The 24,462-nt window shown below is 40.4% G+C and overlaps 1 protein-coding gene across 1 annotated transcript; it reads left to right on the plus strand.

The window, feature by feature from the left end:
* Positions 1-8,310: 8,310 nt before the first annotated feature.
* On the plus strand, positions 8,311-9,249 carry LOC113838156 (vomeronasal type-1 receptor 4-like). The gene has a single exon (XM_027433948.1). The coding sequence runs from the start codon at positions 8,311-8,313 to the stop codon at positions 9,247-9,249; it is 939 nt and encodes a 312-aa protein (XP_027289749.1).
* The last annotated feature ends 15,213 nt before the right edge of the window (positions 9,250-24,462 follow it).

The raw sequence follows: 24,462 nt of genomic DNA on the forward strand, positions 1-24,462 counted from the left end.
AGTCAGGTTTGGTTCTTCTAGTTCCATCCATTTGCCTGTGAATTTGAGGATTCCATTGCTATTTTCTGCTGAGTAGTACTCCATTGTGTAAATATACCACATTTTCACTAATCATTATTCAGCTGAGGGGCATCTAGGTTGCTTCCAGGTTCTGGCTATTACAAATAATGCTGCTATGAACGTAATTGAACAGATTTCCTTGTTGTATGAATGTGCTTCTTTTGTATATATACCTAAGAGTAGAATTGCTGGATCTTGTGGTAGACTGATTCATATTTTCCTGAAGGGTCGCCATACAGATTTCCAAAGTGGCTGTACAAGTTGACATTCCAACCTGCAGGGGAAGAGTGTTCCCCTTTCTCCACATCCTCTCCAGCATAAACTGTCATTGGTGTTTTTGATTTTACCCATTCTGATAGGAGTAAGCTGATATCTCAGAGTGGTTTTGAGCTGCATTTTCCAGATGGCTAATGATGTTGAGCACAATCTCAAGTGACTTTCAGACATTTTAGATTCCTCTGTTGAGAATTCTCTATTTAGTCCTGTACTCCACTTTTTAATTGTATTGTTTGGTGTTTTGGAGACTAGCTTTTTGAGTTCTTGTATATTTTGTAGATCAGCCTTCTTTCAGATGTGGGGTTGATGAATATCTTTTCCCAGTCTGTAGGCTGTCATTTGTCTTAATGACTCTGTCCTTTGCCTTACAGAAGCTTCTCAGTTTAAGGAGGTCCCATATATTAATTGTTGATCTCAATGTTTGTGCTACTGATGTAATGTTCAGTAAATTGTCTCCTGTACCAATTAATTCAAGAGTATTTCCCACTTTGTCTTCTAAGGGGTTCAGTGTGGTTGGAGTTACGTACACGTCTTTGATCCATTTGGATTTAAGTTTTGAGCATCATGATAGACATGGATCTATCTGCAGTCTTCTACCTGCCAGCATCCCGTTATGCCAGCACCATTTGTTGAAGACGCATTCTTTATTCCATAATATGAATTTAGCTTCTTTGTCAAAAATCAGGGGTTCAACAACAACACAAATTGCAGAAACCCTACAAACTCATGGAAATTGAATAATGCATGATTGCACCATTCCTGGGTCAAGGAAGAAATAAAAATAGAAATGAAAGACTTTCTAGAATTTAATGAGAATGAAGACACAACATACCCGAAACTATGGGACACTTTGAAAGCAGTGCTAAGAGGAAAGCTCATAGCACTAAGTGTCCACATAAAGAAACTGGAAAATAGTCACACTAGAGAATTAACTCTGCAACTGAAAACTCTAGAACAAAAGGAAGCAACCTCTTCCCGGAGGAGTAGACAACAGGAAATAATCAAACTGATGGCTGAAATCAATAAAGTAAAATCAGGAAAACAGTACAAAGACTCAATGAAACAAAGAGTTGGTTCTTGGAGAAAGCCAACAAGATAGACAAACCTTTATCCAAACTAACCAAAAGGCAGAGATAGAGCATGCTAATTAACAAAATCAGAAATGAAAAGGGGGACATGACAACGGACACTGAGGAAATCCAGAGAATCATCAGGCCATATTTGAAAATCTGTATTCCACAAAATTTGAAAATCTAAGGGAAATGGACAATTTTCAGGAGAGATATCACCAAATGGATGAAAGTAGAAGAACCCAATCTCAGAGAGGTAACCCAATCACAAAAAAACAAACAGTGTATGTACTCATTCTTATATGGATTTTAGACATAGAGCAGAGGATTACCAGCCTACAATCCACACCATCACACAAGCTAAGAAACAAATAGTACTCTAAGAGAGGAATACATGGTCCCCTGGAGAAGGAGAAAGGGACAAGATCTCCTGGGCAAATTGGGAGCATGGGGGGAGTGGAGAGGGAGCTAGGAGAATGGAAGTGGAGATGGGGAGGGATGAGGAGGACATGAGGGAGCAGTAAGGTTGAGTCAGGGGAAGAATAGAGGAAATCAAGATAAGAGATACCATCAGAGAGGAAGACATTTTAGGTTTAAAGATAAATCAGTCACAAGGGAAATATCTGGAGATCTACAAAGATGACACAAACTAACAATCTAAACAACAGAGGAGATGCTACCTTAAATGCCCTCCCCGTCATAGTGAGATTGATAATTGACTTCTATGCCATCCTATAGCCTTCATCCAGCCCTGGTGGAAGTAGAAGCAGACACCAACAGCTAATCACTGAACTGAACTGGAATCCAGTTGCAGAGAAGGAGTGATGAGAAAAGGGGTCCAGTCCAGGCTTCTGAAACCCACAGAAACAGCTGACCTGATCAATGGAAAGATCTTGGTCCCCAGACTGATAGCTGGGAAAAGAGCATGGGACTGATCCAAGCCCCAGGAAAATAGGTGTCCGTGGGGAGGCCTTAGAAATCATGGAGGATCCTGTAGCACATCAGAATTTATCCCTAGCGTAGGTGTGAACATTAGGAGCCCATTCCACATAGAGGAATACTTCCTGAACCAAGACATATGGGAGTGAGCCTAGGCCCTATCCCAAAGAATATGCAGACTCTAAAGACCCCCTATGGGAAGGCTTCACCTTCCCTAGGGAACAGAAAGGGTATGTGATAGGTAGGGTTTTAGTGGGGGATGGAGGGGGAAGGGGATGGAGAGGGAACTGGGATTGAAATGTAAAACAATCTTGGTTCAAATAAAAAATGGAAAAAAAGAAAATCTGTACTCCACAAAATTTGAATATCTAAAGGAAGTGGACAATTTTCTGCATAGATATCAATTACCAAAATTAAATCTAGAACAGATGAGCAATTTAAACAGACCTAGAGCCCCTAATGAAATTGAAGCAGTCATCAAAACTATACCAATCCAAAAATGGCCAGGGCCAAATGGTTTCAGTACAGAATCCTGCCAGAAATTCAAAGAAGAAATACCATTACTCCTCAAAATGTCCCAGACAATAGCAGCAGAAGGGATATTGCCAAGCTCTTTCTAAGAGGCTCCAATTACCATGGTACCGAACCAACACAAACACTCACTTAAAAAAGAGAATTAAAGACCAATATCCCTAATGAACATTGATGCAAAAATATTCATCAAAATACTGGCAAATCAAATCCAAGAGCACATCAGAAAAATCATCCACCATGATCAAGTTGGCTTCATCCCACTAATGCAAGGAGGGCTCAACATACGAAAATCCATCGATGTAGCCCACCTTATAAACAAACTGAAAAAAATCACACATGATCATCTTGCTAGATACTGAAAAAGCCTTTGACAAAATGGAACATCACTTCATGATAAAGATCTTAAGTGAACAAGAATAACAAGAACATACCTAAACATGATAAAAGCAATAGACAGCAAACCAATAGCCAAAATCAAACTAAATAGAGAGAAACTCAAAGAGATTCCTCTAAAGTCAGGAACAAGACAAGGCTACCCACTCTCTCCATATTCTCTTCAATATTGTGCTTGAAGTTCTAGCTAGAACAATAAGACAACAAAAGGAGATCAAGGGAATACAAATTGGAAAGGAAGAAGTCAAACTTTCACTGTTTGCAGATGATGTGACAGTTAACATAAAAGCCCAAAAATCTCTACCAGGGAAATCCTACAGCTGATAAACAACTTCAACAAAGTGGCCGGATACTAGATAAACTCAAAAAATCAATAGCCCTACTATATACAGATGATAAATGAGCTGAGAAAGAAGTCATAGAAACATCATCCTTTACAATAGCAAGAAACAAAATAAAATATCTTTGGGTAACGCTCACCAAAAACGTGAAAGACATGTATAGAAAGAACTTTGAGTCTTTAAAGAAAGAAATTAAAGGAGATACCAGAAAATCAAAAGATCTCCCATGCTCTTGAATAGGTAGAATCAACATAGTAAAAATGGCAATCTTGCCAAAAGCAACCAACAGATTCAATTCAATTCCCTTCAAAATCCCAACATAATTCTTCATGTACCTTCAAAGAAGAGTACTGAAATTCATATAGAAAAACAAATAACCCAGGATAGCCAAAACAACACTGTAAAATAAAGGAAATCAGTATGGCTTTTTCTCAGGAAAATGGGAATCAGTCTACCACAAGATCCAGCAATTCCACTCTTAGGCATACACCCAAAGAATGCACATTCATACAATAAGGACTTATGTTCAACTACACTCACAGAAGTATTGGATGCCATCCTATAGCCTTCATGCAGCAGCTGGTGGAAGTAGAAGCAGACACCCACAACTAATCACTGAAGTGAACTGGAACCGAGATGCAGCGAAGGACGAGTGAAGAGCAAAGGGGTCCAGACCAGGCTGGAGAAACCCACAGAAACAGCTGACCTGAACATAGGGGAACTCTTGCTCCCCAGACTGGTGGCTGGAATACCAGCATGTGACTGAGCCAACCCCAGGAATATGGGTTTCTGTGAGGAAACCTCAGAAATCTACAGGACCTCCTGTAGTAGTTCAGTACTTATCCCTAGCATAGGTGTGGACTTTGGGAGTCCATTCCATATAGAGGAATACTCCCTGAGCCAAGACATAAAGGGGGGCCTAGGACCAATCCCAAAGGATAAAATAGACTCTGGTGACACCCTATGGAAGGCCTCACCATCCAGGGGAAGCAGAAAGGATATATGATAGGTAGGTTTTAGTTATGGGGGGATACTATGGGAGGACGGGGCGGGGGGCGGAGGGGGGTGGAGGACGGGGAGAAGGGAACTGGGATTGTCATGTAAAACAATCCTGCTTGTAATTCAAATAGAAAAGGTTGAAAAAAATGAAAAGAAACTATAGACAATGAACATGAGGTTTTACCTTTAATAAACAGGAAAGAAAAATCAATGCAAATGGGTTTTGAAAAACTCGCCAAATTCTTAGTATAATGCTTCTGAACCAAAATACAAAAAGACTGTTAAGTAAGAAAATTAGGGTCCCTCCATGTTTGACCTCTAAGACTTTGGGACAGGAAGGTATGATTGGATAGGTTGGGATGGCACAGAAGTCGAGGGATGTAAAGTAACTCCCATCTGTCATTGAGAAAGAAACTGCATACTGCATGATCTGACACAAAAACAGTAGAGCCAGTCTTTGACATTCTGGCTCCTGGAAGCAATGGGAGACATATATTTATTCCAACCTAATAGCACTATAAAAAATGAGGACTGAAAGACAATGAAGGAAGGACTAATGTGCTAGAGAACAAGTTATGAAAGATGTGATTTTTTATCATATTAACTTCATTCTCCTGGATGAGACACAATGTTCTACAGAAAGTTGAAGAAGAAAATGATTGAGCTTAGTCACTTTGCCAAAAACCATGGAGAGACAAGATATTTATAGTGTAGGAGGTGCAATAACAGACCTTGGTGTCATTTACTTACTAATAAATTTTGTTCCTAAAGGAGTTGTGGAGATATATTGCTGATGAATAAACCTTGCCTGGAGATCAAAAGACAAAGCTAGCCACAGCCATAGAAGCTGGGCAGTGGTGGCAAACACCTAGAATCCCAGGACTCAAGGGGGAAATGGGAGGACAGTAGGAAGAGGGAATTGGAATGTATATAAATTAAGATTATTTTTATTTAAATTTTAAAAATTAATAAATAAGAAAAATATAACCCATACCTGACATTGTTAAGGAGCACAAGAAACTGGGAATAGATTGCTCATGATCTCCACTGAAAAACATACTACAATCCTTGTGCTAAAAGAAGATAATCATTTTACTCCTAACACCATATCACTATATCAGTATGTCAGTTAATCACTGAATCCTCATCAGAGAAGCTTCTTCTTTCTGTAGATGGAAATTAACACAGAGACCCCGCCCCCACACCTGGACAATAGACAGTGAGTGAAAGACTTTGGAGCACTTTGTCCTGAAAAGATATCTGTATCACACCTCTAGCTGTAGGAGCAAGGGTCAAAATGAATGATGATACAGAAAAATCATAAGAGCTGGAGATGTATAACTCCGGGGATAGCAACTAGGAGAGGGAAATCAGTGTTCTTCAGTAGAGTGACACTGGGTATATCAAGCACATACCAGAGTTGGTCACATGTTCACAAATAGTTGGCCAACACAAAAAAAAACACTATATATATATATATATATATATATATATATATATATATATTGGTCTGATTTGTTTTGTTTGTGTGTTTTGCTTCTCTGTTTTTACTTTTCTGTAAGAAAAAGAAAACTCTATGGATAAGAAGGACTGTCAGGAAACAGTTGGAGCAGAGGAAGACTATGACTAAATATGTTGTATGAAAACTTTTTAAAATGACATACATACAAAGCATAAAAACAATCAAATAGTAGTGGCTTCATGGGGATAGGGAACATGTCATAATTGGATCCTAGGGTCACTTCTTGCCTTCCACAGGTGTGATCTCATTACTGTTACTATTTCCTCCCTGTGACACTCTGCCAGCCTCTGAAGAATCACCAACACGTAACAGCCTATAATACCTGCAATGAGTGATGCAAGGAAAAAATGCTAATTGTACTTTATTTAATGTCACCTAGGGAAAAAACTTCTGAGGAAAGTTATTGTCTCCTCATTCCTTCACACCCACTGCCAAACAAGTGAAATGCTAATTGCAGATCTAAGGGGAGGTGAGAACTATATCTGAGAATCACAGATCTATATCAGAAGCACCGGCAGTCTTGGTCTTGCTCCCATCCTCATCTCTGAGACAGTGGAACTCGGGTCTTTGAAAGAGAGACAGTGCTGTGAGGAAACAGACTGCAATCTGACACACAGAATCCAAAGGAGAAACTGAGTCTTGGTAAGCAATTACATACACATGAATGGCTGTATTTGAATCTGGAGCAATTGCATACCCAGGGAGCAATCTGAGTTACTCTTAACTAAAGGCACAACGCATTTCAGAGACACAGGGTCCTAGAACCATCTCAGTCCCTGCTTCTGTGTCCATGTATTCCTCACTGACTGTGTATGTTGCTGACCTCACAAGTGGAAATGAAAATCGATGCATAAGGAAGCCACAGTTTGCCATACTGAAAATCATTGCACTTTAGGTAAGAACAAAACAACTTGAAAGCAAAGGCTCACTTCAGTTGATAATCCTGTAATCTCATTTGTACATGTATAAAATGGCATGTTTCAGTGATGTTTATACTCATGTACAAAAAGGACTTTGGACAATGGCCAATGTTTTCATGCACTTGAATTTACCAGTGGGTCCACAGTATATACTTATCAGAAATATTTACATGCAGAACCTTAGGAAAGTACAATTTCTGTCAATTACATATTAGAAAATAATGTTTTGATATAAAAACGTAGGAAAACACAATGCGTCTGACTAAAAAGTTATAATGATAATATGCATTCCACCAAACTGCTATAGAATATCTTTCAGTAAATATTCTGTTTGCCAAATATTGACTCATATCTCTACAAAGGCTGGGATAAATATAACTGTATGTAAAAGATGTATATAAATTATATGAATAGAAATTAGGAACATCAACAGAGACACAATTTCTAATTCTTTTTGAAAATATTCTGAATAGTTTGAACATTCTCTCAGTAATTTCTCTACAGATGCAGCAAAGAAACATTTAAAGGAACTTCATAATTCTAATGCTATCAGTGGACATCTGCGTGCAATATTGTTTTCCCTTGTTAAGAATCATGCATAGGAACATGAAGGAACTTTGGGACCATATACAAAGCACACATCTTTGAATTATGTTTCTATAAGAGTAGGAATGGACACTTGAAGGGATGCACTCTGTCTCTGAACACATGGGGAGGGACCTAGGCCCAGCACAGGAAGATTTGGTGGACTTGGTGGAGCCCCGGTTGGGGGCCCTACCCTGCCTGGGGAGTGGTGGGTGGATGGGGTGGGGGGTAGGTTGGAGGTGGGGGAGAAGGAATGGGGTGAGGGGAGGGAGAGGGAGAGGGGAATTACATGTGAAACAATCCTGTTCCCTAACTTGAATTAATAATAATAATAATAATAATAATAATAATAATAATAATAATAATGATAAAGAATTAAAAAAAAGAGTAGGGATGGAACCACATGTCAATAGCATGAACCAGATGTTCAGCAGGATCATAGTAGAGTCTATATAATTAGATATAATAATTGAAACGCCTGCTGCTTCTGTGGTTAGCTTTGTCCATTGTATGTGTCGTTAGAAATTTATCTTAGAATATCCCAGATTCAAAAAGAAAATACCAGTTCAATATTCATACTAGATCTAACTGTGGATTGAGAATCAGGGTATCTGGTTGGCTTGGCACACTCAGCCCAGGCTTCATCTTTCCAAACAACAGGAGCTAACACCATGGAAGCAAGCGACAAAGCCATAGCAGTGATGTTCTCAACCCAGACTTTGGTTGGAGTTCTGGGAAATCTTTCCCTTCTCTGCCGATACATGTTGCTTTGCTTCTCAGGGTTCAGTTTCAAGTCCACAGACTTGATCCTGTGGCACATGATTGTAGCCAACGTCTTAACTCTGCTGTGTAAAGGAGTGCCTCAGACAATGGTCGCTTTGGGTTTTAAAGACTTCCTTAATGATTTTGGATGCAAGCTCCTTGTCTATCTTCACAGAGTTGGGAGGGGTGTTTGCATGAGTAGCACCTGCTCCCTGAGTGTCTTCCAGGCCATTACTATTAGCCCTTGGAACTCCTTATGGGCAGAGCTTAAGGCTGAAGCTCCCAAGTACATTAGTTCTTCTTTGTGCCTTAGTTGGATCCTGTATGTGCTCATCAGCATTTTCTCTCTTATGTATATAAGTGCAAACTACAAGAACAACACAAAAAATGTAAAAGATTTGGGATACTGCTTTGCTGTTCGGCCTGACAAAATCATCTATACACTGTATGCCATAATACAGTCAGTTCCTGATTTAATTTTCGTGGGTCTCATGCTCTGGGCCAGCAGCTCCATGTTGTTCACCCTGCACAGACATAAACAGAGGATGCAACACATGCCCAGGACTAATGTGTCCTCCAGACGCTCCACTGAGTCCAGAGCTACTGAAACCATCCTTCTCCTGGTGAGCACCTTTGTCTGCTCTTACACGCTCTCCTGCATGCTTACCCTTTCTGTGACACTCCTTTTGAATCCCAGCTGGTCTCTGGTAAACATGGCTGCAATAGTCGCAGGGAGTTTCCCAGCTATGAGTCCCTTCCTGCTCATGAGATGTCATAATGTTGCTCACAGCCCCTGCTTTTCTTGGATAAAGACTGAAAGAATGTCCATAGTCTTAAAACTAACCTGATGGGAGATATCCTTCTGTATATATGTTTCTCTTATGGGTTGAAGAAGAAAACACTGATTGGCTTATTGACCAGGCTGGAAGTAAGGGCAGGGCTAGGAGATGAGGAGAATTCTGGGAAACATAGGCAGATGGAGTTACCACGTAGTGTCCAGGAAGAGAGGACACACCAGACTTTCTTTGGTAAGCTAAGACACTTAGAAATAGAAAGATTAATTGAATGGATTAATAATTAAGACAGAGCTAGCCAGTAAGATGTCCAAGCCACCAGCCAATAGTTTTATAACTAATATAGCCTCAGTGTGTTTACTTGGGACTGATAAGTGGCGGGACCAGCCAGGACAAAGAGCCTCTCATTACACTCATCTGCAAATTGAAAGCTCTCACAGATTTCTTGTGTCATTTTCACCAGCTGTAAGCACACTGTGATCTATGAATTTTAATGGTGCGTGATACTAAGAGCCTGAATGTCATAAATGTGTCTTTGTGTTTGAGTCTGTGTATATGATGATGAAACATAGATTCAATCAGATGAGAACATTAAATATTCAACAACATCTACAAACTATGTATGCAAGACATAAAGATTTCAGAGGTTCATCAAAATTAAATACATTGTAAATTTCCAATTTTATTACCTTGTAATTAGTAATATTATTTTCAGAGAGAGGTGCAAACCGAAATGGGCACTGCTCAATATGAAGCTCATATGTGGATTTATACATAATTCAGTCTCAAATAGATCTCACAGTATCCTTGTACTCAATGTATGGCCACTATTACAAAAGGTCACTGAAGAGATAGACTTCACCTTCTACTTTATATTTGTTACTTAATTTAGGTTTAACTACTTGTAATCTTTGTTTAACTAAAATTCCATATGCTTTAAGGTTTACTTATGTTAATATTAATATCAGGAATTCAATTAAAGTATTCATCTCCTGACTCATGTCTTGGGTGTGACTTGTTTCCCCAAAGTTTGATGAGTGGAAGTTTGGTTCCCATAGTGATGATGCTATGGTGGAGGATACATTAGGATGTTTAGCCTTGGAAAAAGTTTGTATGACATGGAGAAATCACCCTGCCAGGCTTCTGTGCTGATAAGACCACACAGATAATAAGATCTTTCTAATTTGTGTGTCAGAGTGCTACTTGCCTCATGAAAGTTTTTGGAAGTACCCAGCATGATGGCTTAGTAGTAGAAGTTCTTCCCATCAAAACTGGAGACCTGATTTCTGCCCCACAAACAACACGGAAGAGAACCAAGTCTAGTTGTTGAGAGTTCACAGCGTCCTGTGTGTACTCCTTTGTGATCACAAAATGTATAATATGATTGAAAGACTTCACAGCATCTGTGCATTTGAACCGATTATCTCCAGTTTGCATTCCTGCAGGGTAACGGGCTGAAATGGAGTGTGTTTTGTGAAGGTAGTGTATGTGAGTGATATGGATCTGAAATGGAGTAATTTTTGAAGTTCTGCATGTGGGTTGCATGGAACTGAAATGGACTGTGTTTTGTGAAATTTGTGCGTTTACATTCCATGGAACTGAAATGGAGTGTGCTTTGTGAAGTTTTTGCATGTGAGTGCTATTGAACTCAAATGGAGTCAGTTTTGTGAAGTTTGTGCATGGGCGTTCAAAGGAACTCTGTGTGTGTGAAGCATTCCTAATTTCTCTATATCATGGAATATTTGCTAAGTACTTGGCATTAGCTTTACTTTAAAGTATGGTAAAATTTATTCTGTCAGTTATCTGTACATGTTTTGTTTAAATTTTCCATGGATGCTTCATTTCTTGTTCTTCATTTCTAATTATTAACCTGCATATGTAAGTTATCTCACTTTAAAGGTGTAGATGAGAGCAGTGTGTACTTTTGATGTTTATGAAGGGAATGTTCTTTTAATTTATATTATGTCTGTATGGCCAGTGTTCTTATTTAATCCTGATGTTGGTAAGACTGCAAACAAATGCAGATACCAAGGGAATACAAATGGATATCACTAAAGCAAGAAGTATCGTTGATCTAAACTAACAGACTGAATATGTAACATTAGCACATGAAAAGAGAAAAATATTTTGTTGAATATCTTTTCTTATTATAGTATTAATCAAGTTAGCCACACATGACCAGTGTAGTCACTTGTATACAGTTGTACAAACAGAAAAATTGCAATGTTCACACCAGTAATATGAAGCAAAACTTTGAGAAAATGGGTGAACCAGGCATTGCTATGGTAAGCTACTAAACAAGTTTGAGAAAGAAGGGTGTGACAACTCTCCTGTCATATGTGTAATAAAGAGGAAAAAGTCAACATGAAAATGGAAAAAAGAAAATCAGACAGGAGAATAGACATCACACAGAGTAAAGGAGATTAATCTTAATGAAGTGCATTACTTTGTGCAATTAAAACTGATTTAATAACATTGTCAAATAAATATTTTAAAAGAACTAGAAACACTGGTGTCCTTTGGGATAGAAAATTATTAACTTATTTGCCATTGATTTCTAAATAATTTTAATAATAAAAGAATTGTAGAATTATTAAAAATATTTCACACGATTACCATCTTGAGATAAATATTTTTAATGTGCTAAGGGAAGACTGCTTGTAACCATTGAAGTATCTCATGAGTAAACTGGAAATAGCAATTAAAATACCAAAACCCATAATAGACGACAAAGGAAAACTCTGCATGTGAAATGGATGAAAACTAAAACTAAAAGTTCACTATATTTATAATCATACTTGGTCTGAAAATAGGATGTAGCAGCAAGCCCAATGTCTTCATTATTTTCCTATCATCATCTTGACTTGACAGATCACCTGGAAAACATAAGCCCCATTTCAGAGTTGCCTTAATTAGATTGTATCGGGGACATTGTGTGTAAGGTTATTTCAGCTGATGATTTGTGGGTCCAGCCCACTGTGCATGGACCACACCTGTGCTGCTGGGCATGAGCTGCCTAACACAGTAAATAGAGCATGAGAGAGAGAGGATCCAAGAGCCAGGGTTCCTTCATGATTTCTTCTTCGGGTTCCTGCATGGTTCCCCTCGATGCTTCTGAACATCAGATGTTCTCAACTCCTAACATATAGTGTGTATGCATCTCACACCCTCAGTCTCCTGTCTCATGGGTCTGTGTTTAAGAATCTGTAGTCACTCTCTTAAGGAGATCTGTGAGACTGAAAAAACTCTAAATCTCTATCTCTGTCTCTCTCTCTCTCTCTGTGTGTGTGTGTGTGTGTGTGTGTGTGTGTGTGTGTGTGTGTGTGTGAGTGTGTGTGTGTGTGTGTGTGTGTGTGTGTGTGTGTGAGTGTGTGTGTGTATGTGTGTGTGAGTGTGTCTGTGTGTGTGTGAGTGTGTGTGTGTGTGTGAGTGTGTGTGTGTGTGTGTGTTTGTGTGATACCTGATAGCTCTATTTCTTTTTGCTTCTCCCTCTAGTTTTGTAGTTGCTGATGTAGACACTTGTGGCCACTGGTATACACTTTCCCATACCAGCACAGCCTACGTTCTGGCCTCCTGTAGCATGTAAATTCTCATTATTTGTTCATTATCTCCTGGTTATATAATTACACATTGAAGTTCTAAAGCATTAAAAAAAATCTCACACAGGTGCCACTGAGATGGCTCAGCAGAAAAAGGTGCTTTCTGCCAAGCATAAACCTTAGATCTATCCCAATTTCCAAACTAGTAAGAGAATATACATGACTCCTTCAATATGTCCTCTGATTCAAGTATGCCCCGGCTTCTCTCCTTGATGGACTATAAACTCTCAGCTGAAATAAACCCTTCCTCCCTAGGTTTTTTTTTTTTTTTGGTGTTTCATCATAGCAACGAAAAGCAAACTGTGACAAAATGCCTCTGTGCTTTTGATCGGGTCTTAAATGTACTATTAAAAAGATATATTTCAACATGTATTTTAATACATCAATTATTTTCTTTATATACATGAATTCTTGTGGTAGATCCAATTTGTTATCCCACACTTCTTAGAGAGGACCCTATTAGCCTTATATTCCTTTAATTTTTATTTTGTGGATTACTCGAATAATCGCCAGCCACTATTGCACAAGTCAGCAAAACTTGAATGGAAGTTCAGCCTTGTACCATGCAGGGCACAATGCTAGGTTAGACTATTGTTCTATTTTCTACCCCAGCATCCTTCAATGGGAGTTTTCCATACAAGTTTATGTTGATTTTCCTATGACTATATCATTAGTGCACAGTTTTCACAGCAATAGTGTCTTACCAACTAGTTATGATGGGCAAGTAAGTGCAATGGCAATAGCTTGTTCTGTTTGTTTGCCTCGAAGCCCTCTCAGACCAATAACTAACAGGAAATGAACCATGCCAGAAAATGAGAATTCATTTAATGAATTGCATAAACCAAATTTCATTTAATAACTCATGTCTTCTGGCAACAGAATTGTTTACCCATGTGGAGTTACTCACTTCAAAATCCTATATGTTTCCCTTCAGGTAGTAATGCCAGCAACTTGATAAATGGTATTTTCACACAAAATGCCATTTGCAAATTGTCTCCAATCACAAAAGCAACGTGAGTACATTATATTGGACAACTTACATTTATTCAGTAAATACTGCTGTACATTTGTAGTGTTCATTTCATTTTATTGTGCCCTTTGAAAATATCAAAATCATTCATAATTTTGATTGGTTACAAATATATTTGGGCCTTTAGCACATTTCATATAAATAGTTTATCAATTTCATCATTACCATTTGCTAGAGGGCCTGGCAGAACTGAATGTCATTAGATGCTTGTTGTATATATGAGATGATTCATATTCCTGTTTATTTCTTATAACTGAATAAATAATAAAGTCAATTATGTATCAAAAAACAAATATATTTGGGTTATAATATCTCTGCCTATTTCTCCTAAAGTTTCTCTTAAACAATCAAGAGAGAAGAAGAATTAGTTTTCTCAGGGATGAACCTCTAGTTGGTTGTAGAATATCAACTTGCAAGCCTTGAAATCACAAAAGTACTAGCAACATGAAACTTACTGAGCAGATTTTATTTTTCTCATTTATGCAACTATGGGGATGAAATAATAAAAGAAAAGGGGGCATGAATTTGAGAAGGACTGAGTCAGAGGTACATGGAATGTGTTGAAGAAAAGGGAGAGGGGAAATGTTATAGTTGTAATTTAATTAAAATAAAAAATATCATCTTATACACAAAATATATTTCAGAACAAGGCTCACAGTCAGCCCATTGCATCTGTCAGTAGCGATTTAATCCTTTCAATGGATGAATTAGACCTCGCTATTTCTGATATCAAGTTGTATTACAGAGGTATATATAGAGGTGGATAATTAATGTGTAGTCTGTAAGTGTAAGGTCAGGATAACTTTTCATAGATAAATGCCAACCAACAGGAAACCAGAGCCTGCCAAAGCAGCAAGGAAAAAGAGAGCTACCATGTGTGGTCCCTATTCCTTTAAACATTTACCACGTCACCCTGACATCACCTTGACCACACCCTGATGGACATGGTCCGGCACACCTGTAGCCAGCCCTTAGGAGGCGTAGTTACGGTGTCTCCCTACAGGTATAGTCATAAAGAAACAAACATGCTATTAGCATAAAAGCAAACCTGTCGATCAATGGAATCAAACTGAACTTCCAGGCATAAATCTACACTCATATAGGCAGCTGATTTTTTATAATAGCCAGAAATACACATGGGGCAAAAAGACACTGTCTTCAACAAATAGTGCTGGTCAAACTGGATGTCTGCATATAGAAGAACACAAATAGATCCACATCTATCACCCTGCACAAAACCTACATCCAGTGTATCAAGGACCTTAATATAAAACTAGACACATGCTTGAATAACCAACAGCTAGAGACTAGATAGTCCAGAGACCTCCTGCAAGGCCCAAAATTAATGATCTAAAAAACAACAACTCTCAATAAAATGACTCCTAATGATATTCTGCTGTATTCATAGATCAGTCCCTTTCCCAGTCAGCATCAGAGAGGCTTCTTCCTTCAGCAAATGGGTACAGATATAGAAACTTACATCCAGACATTACATGTGAAAGACCCCTGGAGGCTCAGAGCCCCAGGACCTCAGCCCAGGACCTCGGCCACCCCAATCACCAAGCAGAGGTGAAAGCTTGACGCAAACAGCACGAGGCTTTACTGTAGTTGTTTAACAAACTAACCCCATTAGCTCGGGCCTTTCACCCATCCACCATGGTGGATGGCTAGGAAAAGATGCGGTGAAGCCATGGCATAGAGATCTTATAGGGCAGAGTAAGGGGAGTGTCTAGGGGTAGACACAGGCTCAGAATTGGTGTACCTCCAGGCTTGGAGAGCTTGCCCTGTGTTGATTGGTCAACTGGTTGTTATGGCCCATAGGCCCTCCCAGGGCGGTTGCTATGCTCTGTGCTTCATTGCTGTGCACTTGTCCATAAAGCACACCCAGAGTCGTAAAGCATAGCACTACCAGCTAACTTCTGATTGGTTCCTTGCCACGAGGCAGGCATCTGACCTCCTAGTGACCAAGGCAAGGTCAAGCAAGCATGTGCTAGGCTGTTATGGCTGCCAAAATGGGGAGCTGCTCCCTTCACATGGAGAGCATCTACATAGAAGGTATCTATCAAAGACCTCCCGTCAGAGCTCAGGGAATCCCACAGAAGAGGAGGCAGAACGAGTAAAAGAGCCAGAGGTAATGGAGGACATGAGGAGAACAAGGCCCTCTAAATCATCTAATCAAGGCATCTATGAGCTCATAGAGACGGAAGTGGCAAGCACAGGGACCACAAGGGTCCATACCACATCTTCTACATATGTATTATAGCTACTAGCTTAGTATCTTTATGGGACTCCTGAGGGCGAAAACCAGTGGGTCTCTGACTCTTGAGACTCTTTCCCTCTTGTTGGGTTGGCATATCTAAATTGTTAAGATAGTGTTGACGTCAGTCACCTCATATCTTATTTTCTCATATGTGGTTGTTTCTCTTAGAAGCCTCTGCTTTTCTAATGAGACAGAAAGCAGGCGGATCTGGTGAAGAGGGGAGGTGGGGAGTGACTGGGAAGAGTAGAGCGAGTGAAAACTAGAAGCATGACCTATTGTATGAGAAAAATAAATCTATTTTCCAAAAGCAGGGAAAAACTAAAAATTATAAACATTTGGAAAATAAGAATATTGCCAATAAAAAAGGAAAAGAAATTTCACAGGAGAAAAGGAGAAAGCTAAGAACAGGAAAGCAGGAAAGCAGAGAGGGAATTGAGTGAAAGGCATCCAGCAGGGTGCAGTTGAGGCTCCAGCTACCTGAGGGTTGTGGAGTTTTAAAAAGGCATGCCCCCCCCATAGGTTCAGGTATTTGGTCTCCAGTTAGCAAAGCTTTGGGGGAGGTTATGGAGCATTTAGGAGGCAAAACCTTGCTATAGGAGCAGGGTTTGGGAGATTAAGACCCCACCCCCACTTCCAGCTTGTTTTCCCTGCTTTGTGTTTTCAGTTGAAGATATCGTCTCTCGGCTGCCTGTCGCCACACCTCCCCAATGTTATGGAGCTCTGCAACTTCAAAATTAGCTGCATTCCGTGAAAAATATAAAAATAATACCTGCTTCTGCTATATATTCCTTCTCATCACTACTCATGAATATGAAGTATGCTCTACTATTTCTGAGGTGTTTGCTTAAACTGCTTAGCAGAATTGCATTGTTGTTTTAGACACAGATTTAGGGTTCACAGCGTAAACTTTGTGCTACACTTAACAAATATGTCTTTTCTCTTTGTAATTTATAGTAAACTTGTTTTCTGTACTCTGAGCATGTTACAATAACGTTTTACTTTCACATTACTGCCACATTCATTGCATCTGATGACTTCTATGACCTCTGATTAGGTCAATGTCTAATTCCATTCAGGCAAGTGTAAGTTAGAGATGAGGTAATTTGTATGGATCCAACATACACATGGTCCCTTGTTACAATAAATCTTTCTGCCAAAAGCCACCCGAATTCTACCCACCACATGGATGGACAAAATAATACAGAGACATATTAGGTACAAATGCTGCTTGACCAATGACTAGGATTCTCATCTGTTAGCTCAGTCTTAATTATCATAAATCTATATATTTTATAAGACTTATCTTATAGGGGATGCTTTCCGCAGGCACCCTCTCTTTTTGGAAGCTCACATGGCTCACATGGCGCAGCTGGAGGGGGTGCCGAGGGGAAAGGGGACATTTCCTGTTTCTCCTTGCTTAAATATGAGTCTCCTTGCTATGTCACTTCCTGCCTGGACCACTACTTCTCTACTACATTCCCAGAATCCTCTGACTCCTAGTCCTGCCTAATTTGCTGCCTCATTGGCCAAACAGTATTTTATTTATCATCCAATAAGACAAACACATACACAGAAGCACTTTCCTCATAAACATTGTTTTAATTTTATTTATTTGTTTATATTTAGTATGTATACAGTGTTCTACCTGCATGTATCCCTGCAGGCCAGAAGAGGGCACCAGATCTCATCACAGGTGGTTGTGAGCCACCATGTGGGTGCTGGGAATTGAACTCAGGACCTCTGGAAGAGCAATCAGTGCTCTTAACCTCTGAGCCATCTCTTCAGCCCCCCCCCCCATAAACACTTTTAAACCATACATACTTACATGATTTCTCCTGGGGGAACAAGGTGAATTGTCTTTGTATGTTTTTTACTCTTAACCTTTTATTCATTTCTTAAATCTAACTTGTGTTTCTAGTGAATCCTTGATGATTCTTCCTCCTGTAGATATACAACAATGCGGCTCTGTTCTTAGCTTTTCTATAACATATGTTATTAAAATTCCCTTGTTGCCCTGGGAGGCGGGGTAGGGAGGGGGAATGGGAGGATGGTAGGGAGAGGGAATGGGGGATTGATATGTGAAATGTGACTTGACTACATGTTAGGTAAATGTTTGATTCGTTAAGACAAACTTCAAACAGCCTTTATCAGAAAAGTCAATCCCACACTCTTCCATTATAGGATATAATTGATTACAAAATGTAGGTGTGCAGGCTATTTTTGTATGTCCATGTTTAATCCCCTTAGACCTTAAGATTACAAAATCTTTTCTATTCATGATATATACCTCAAATGGGTCCACAAATTTGTATAATATATATATATATATATATATATATATGTACATATATATTTGTCTACATACTTGTATACGTAACATACTAATATATGTATAAACCTTTCTACATAGCCATTTGAACTTTAAGACCTATAAGGATTTATCACCTTTGCTTCCCATGTTAAACTGCCTTTGGTGAAGCCTCTAATGAAGCATTAAGTCATTAAGTGAATCCGCGTGAAGCCAGTGTTTTTCCCAGTTTAGAATTACTCCTCTTGAATATACTTTACAAATAGTTTGTATGGATGTACATAAACATTCTCTAACAGATTTGATGAATACTCCTGGGCACAATGTTCTTAATTGTGCTGTTTACTTGATGTTCTGTCTGTAATCATAGCCTTGTTAATGGTGTAATTTGTGGAACTGAGACAAACCAGACGAGCAAGTCTGCAGCACAGAAACTTTCTCACAAATGCATGCAGCCCCAAAGGGACAATGTACCTAATTGATAGCATTGTTCTCTAATGTGAGTCCTCAAAGCTTCAGATCCATGCATTCAGTGCTGTTTACAAGTGGGACATCCTCTGCCTTGGAAACACTAACTCCTCATCACACATTTATATCTCTGCCGAGATCCTTGGCAGCAGTCAGAAACTTTTAATTGCTTGTAGGTATTTGGAATTAGAGAAAACTTTCAGAAATACAATGCAAACACTTCTGTGTCATTAAGGCCACAGGGAAATAAATGTTCTGAAGGGAGGTGAGGTCACAAGTGAATTAATGTTAACCTTGTGCCCTCTCCATAGGCCACCTCCATTCAGCATACACACAGCCTATGTACCTGTACCCTGAGAGAATCACACTCATAGCAGGGAGGAGACAGATGAGGGTTTCTCTTTCAAACTGCCAGGCAGGGCCAGAAAGGGAGGAAGGAGAAACAGGGTTCTGGGAAAGGACTTATGTTTGAAAATGGCATTCTTGTGGGACTCAGGCTGATATTTCAACAAAGCCACACAGGTAGAAGGAGTGATTCCTCCAGATATTGCAGATATTGGTCCTAGAACTGAATACTTACAGAGCTAATTTGTTCCAGTGTAAACCTCTCTGGTAAAGATGACTGGAGTTAGGTCTAAGGAGGAATGAAATCTCAAGGCTATAATGTGCAGGTGTAACTATGGATGTCGATCTGAGTTTGAATGTGCCACTGAGAAAGAACTGGAAAGAATTGAGATAAGCACTTCTCCTAAATATTTGCACTCTTATACTAAATCCGTCCTTAAAATGATGTCATTTAATGTATGTACATATACATGGGTTAAGATGCTAAAACTTCATTCCTTCATTACTCTTCTATTTCTAATGATATAAGCTGTAATATTTAAACACCAAGAAGAAGAAGTGTAAAGAGATGGCTCAGTGATTGAAAGCACACTCTGCTCTTCTAGGTCACCCAGGTTCAATTTCCAGCATCCACATTGTCTAACTCTCTCTCTCATGAGAGCCCATGCCTCCTTCTGACCCTTGCAGGTGTTGTATACATGGAGTACGCAGACATGCATGTAGGCAAAAAATGTAAGTAATGCAAGCAGAAGGTATATCATCAAACTTCAAAAATAAACATATTTATAAATCCATATTATACATATATGTGTGTATATTTATAAATATGCTATTCTGCAAAAAATAGATGACAAAGAAATACAACATTAAGGTCATTAAGAGTGAGGCTCAACAGTCCAAACCTAAATTCTTTCCAAAGCATCCCTTAATCAGCCTGTAGCTAAGACTTCCTCTAAAGTAAATGAGTAACAACAGATGAGCAAGATTATGCCATTTTTGGTGTTAAATTAATTAATAACAGTAAAGCTCTTAGTCCCAGTGGTCCGTATATTATACGTGGTCAAGACAGAAGCACATTACTCTTTTTTAATTTTTTTAATTTAATTTTTACAAAATTATAATTTCACAGTCAATCCCTTCTCCCTCTCCCTCCCCTCCTCCTAGCTCCCCACCAGCCTCCTCCCCCACTCCTCCCCTGCTCCCCAGGGAGGGTAGGGCCCTTCCCTGGGTTTCCCCAAATTCCACAGCATCATACTGGTCCAGGCCTAGGCCCTCCCACATGTGTCCAGGCCAAGAGAGCATCCCTCCCTATGGAACGGGCTCTCAAAGTCCCTTCTTACACCAGGGAAAAATACTGATCCACTACCAGAGGCCCCATAGAGTGCTGAGGCCTCCTCAGTGACATCCACTTTCAGGAGTCTGGCTCAGTCCCTTGATGGCCTCCCAGACAGCAGTCTGGGGTCCATGTGTTCCCCTTTGTTCAGGCCGCACATTACTCTTGTTCAATATCAAAACAAAGAAAATTTAGGTGATAATGATCATGATAAGGATATTGGTTAAAGTAGTATTTTCTATTTCACTGTCCATGTGAAACATAGCACAACTCGTGGGGTTTTGCCCAGGCCCACGGGGTTCTGGTAATTCGTGGATCGCAAGGGGGACTAAGCCTGAAAATAAATGGGCAAGAAAGAAAGAGCAAGACCAAGCAATGGTTGTCAAGGTCTGTTTATTGAATTTAAGCAAGGAGTTTTTAAAGAGAAAGGAGGAAGTAAAGAAAGAGGAAGTAAGGGAGGGGGAGGAATGGGTGTTAAATGCCCTCAGACCTGGGCAGGTGTTGCAGAACTTTCTTGTGGTTTATCTCAGAACACTAACCTAAGGGGTGGGGTGCTTGACTAAATTGACGGTTTAGCATGGAGGTCGACAAGCCTCTTGTAAAGGAGACTTTTATATCTGACCGGGGGTGGCTCCTGACATCTCCCCCTTCTATGTATAATAGAATGGAGCATCTCTCTTAGGCTACGTGATGGGCATCCACAGCCAGGACCCTACGTTTATGATATTGTCATTTATATGACAGTGAGGGGTAGAGTCTCTGTCTTAGGATACGTGAGGTGAATCCACCCCCAGCACTCAGGGGACCTTTCATAAGGCTAGCAGCTCAAGAGTGATTGGAGTGGGCCCCTGGGGTCACAGCCTCATGCTAATCCCGTCATTGAGGAGCACTACAGCCGGTGAGACGGGCTGGCCTTCGGCATCACGATAATCCCGTCACTGACATCTCCAAGGCCAAGAAAACCAAGAGGTTCGATGATCAAGGCCTGAAAATTCTAGGCCTCTAGGAAGATTGTCAGGGTTTTCATTATGGTCAGGCAACTCAGGGTCTCGTACCTCCAGGTGATGATAATGAACCGAAACCGGTTTTCCAAAGATGGTGTCAATCTGAGACTTAATGAATCTGGTTAATCTTTGAAAAGCCAAGGCCTGAAGGAAATTAATAAGAGAAGCCCAACCATAGGACCAAGGATGGAAAGTAGCAGAGTGGAAAGCCATGGAGAGGTGGAAAATCTCTGGAGACCAGACTGGCCTCAAACAGAGATCCGCCTGCCTCTGCCTCCTGAGTGCTGGGATTAAAGGACTGCGCTGCCAATGCCCAGCATTTGATTTTCATTTTTAACACCTTGATATGTAATGTCAAGAAGAGGTCCAGTTGTTGTATTTGAGATAGGAACACAGAGAAGAGCAACAGAGAAAAATGGCTGCTTCTTCTGTGTCAGTGTCATGTCCACTTATTGTCACGAATTGTCACACTTTGGAACCCTGAAAGCAGTTGATTCTCTGCCTCTGATGATGTGATCTAAAGTGTTTGTTCTCCACAATGTGTGTTTCTTCTTCTGATAGTCAAGATTAACTCTACATCCCTATATCCTATGGAACACAGTTTTCCTCTGTCATCCCCACATTATATCTGTGCAGTCAAATATTCACCAGGAGTTGAAACCTATATTTGAGAAGATGTTCCCATTGTGGCAATCCAAGAACTGTGTGGATGTGAATTGCTACAGTACATGGACTTGTGTCCTTACATCTCAGTAAGTAAGGCCTCACAGGATGAGTAGGTTCCATCTGAGGGGTGTATCAGGTATCCTTGAACTGGACTATGAAAGTACACATTCAAATAAATACCTTAAATATCTTGCTGGAAAAGTAGAATTCAAAAAGACGTACAATCTTTGCTCGTAATGGTAACTATTGAACAGGAGATGGTAGACATGTGTGGCATGACACGCTATAAATCTGGTTTGTGAGTAGACTCAGACTGTGGCTTCTTTGTTTCTCTCTTTGACCTTTAATACTGAACCGTGACAATGGGCAGTGTGTCTGCTGACTCCTCGGGTCTACTTGTCTTAGGAAATTGCAGCTCATGTCATTCACTTGGTTAGGGTGCTCAATGGTAGTAACTCACACTAGAGAGGTCAGTGTTTTCTTCTTGTCATCTGTTTTGTTTCTCAGACAGCATTCCGTTGTGTGAGCCGTGTTGCCCAGGACTCTATGTTGCATCCTGTGGATAGGTCATAAAAATTGTCTTGAGAGTGTTGTGTGGGTGATGTGTATAAGTCTCCATAATTTCATGGAGAAGTGAAGATTCCCTTAATTACTCTGCTCTGGTCCCTTCCTTTTGAAAATGAAGCAACACGCCCCCCACACACACACACACTTTTATTCCTGAGATATATTTCATAGGCAGAGACTCTGAAAAATGGACTGTGATAAACTCATGTATTTTCTTCCCCCTCCCATGTTTTTTTTTCTTTAAGAAGATATTTACCTAGTTTTATTCTATCTATGCAAGTGTTTGCCTATTAGAGAGAGAGAGAGTGTGTGTGTGTGTATGCATGTGTGTGTGTGTGCACAAGTAAGTGTGTGTGAACGAAAGGTAAAACCATTCTATTTTTTAATTCATTTTCAATTACACACGGTAACTCATACTTTTAATTCCATAACTTGGGAGGTGGAGGAAGGCAGAGCTCTGTTCATTTGAAGCCTGCCTACTCTCAATAGCTAGTGCAAGCGTGCCATGGCTTCTTTTTATGTGTATGGGTGTTGATTGCATCTTTGTGCATTACTTATGTGCCATGCCTGTAGTGGCCAAAAGAGGGCGATGGGTCATATGGAGCAGTAGTTCTCAACCAGTGGGTCTCCTGTGTGTGTGTGTGTGTGTCTGTGTGTGTGTGTGTGTGTGTGTGTGTGTGTGTGTGTGTCTGTGTGTGTGTGTGTGTGTGTCTGTGTGTGTGTGTCTGTGTGTGTGTGTGTGTGTCTGTGTGTGTGTGTGTGTGTGTCTGTGTGTGTGTGTGTGTGTGTCTGTGTGTGTGTGTGTGTGTGTGTGTGTGTGTGTGTGTCTGTGTGTGTGTGTGTGTGTGTCTGTGTGTGTGTGTGTGTGTGTGTGTGTCTGTGTGTGTGTGTGTGTGTCTGTGTGTGTGTGTGTGTGTGTGTGTGTGTGTGTCTGTGTGTGTGTGTGTGTGTCTGTGTGTGTGTGTGTCTGTGTCTGTGTGTGTGTGTGTGTGTGTGTGTGTGTGTCTGTGTGTGTGTGTGTGTGTGTGTGTGTGTGTGTGTCTGTGTGTGTGTGTGTCTGTGTCTGTGTGTGTGTGTGTGTGTGTGTGTCTGTGTGTGTCTGTGTGTGTGTGTGTGTGTGTGTGTGTGTGTGTGTGTGTGTGTGTGTGTGTGTGTGTGTGCGTGTGCGTGTGCGTGTGTGTGTGTGTGTGTATGACGGGGGTTTCGTCCACTTTGATCTCCTTAGGGGACACAGCTATGGAAATGGTGGTTTTGGGGCAGCAATATTTCATCTTAGTTTGTGTTTATGGTATGGAAGGTGAACATCAGGATTTCGGGTTGTTGCTGCCTTTTTCTGTAAGAGTTTATAAGCCAGGAACTGGAAACCCAAAATGAAACGTTAGACTGAACAATTTCAATAAGAAGTGGTCAAAACTCAGAATGAGAGGGTCAGACACCGGGGTGCAGCGTCCTCCTGGCTGCAGCTCTGGTCTAGGCTGCAGCAAGCGTGTGTGGAGTCTGTGCAGAGCGGGTCCAGGGCGGCCTGAGGGCTGAGCTGCGTGCAAGATGCAGGGGGAGGGACAGTTCCCGATGGGGTGGGGACAGTCACCCGGAAACAGTGCATGGAGGAGGCTGGACCTTGGGTGGGTGTAGATGAAGGGTGCAGAGTTGGAGGGGTTAGGGGAGTGACGTGAGCGGAAGCGGGGGA

Source organism: Cricetulus griseus, chromosome 9 (assembly GCF_003668045.3).
Source record: "Cricetulus griseus strain 17A/GY chromosome 9, alternate assembly CriGri-PICRH-1.0, whole genome shotgun sequence".
In the NCBI taxonomy this organism is placed as follows: domain Eukaryota; kingdom Metazoa; phylum Chordata; class Mammalia; order Rodentia; family Cricetidae; genus Cricetulus; species Cricetulus griseus.

Excerpts from the sequence above, each read along its gene's own strand:
- LOC113838156 (XM_027433948.1), top strand. The coding sequence starts at position 8,311 with ATGGAAGCAAGCGACAAAGCCATAGCAGTGATGTTCTCAACCCAGACT.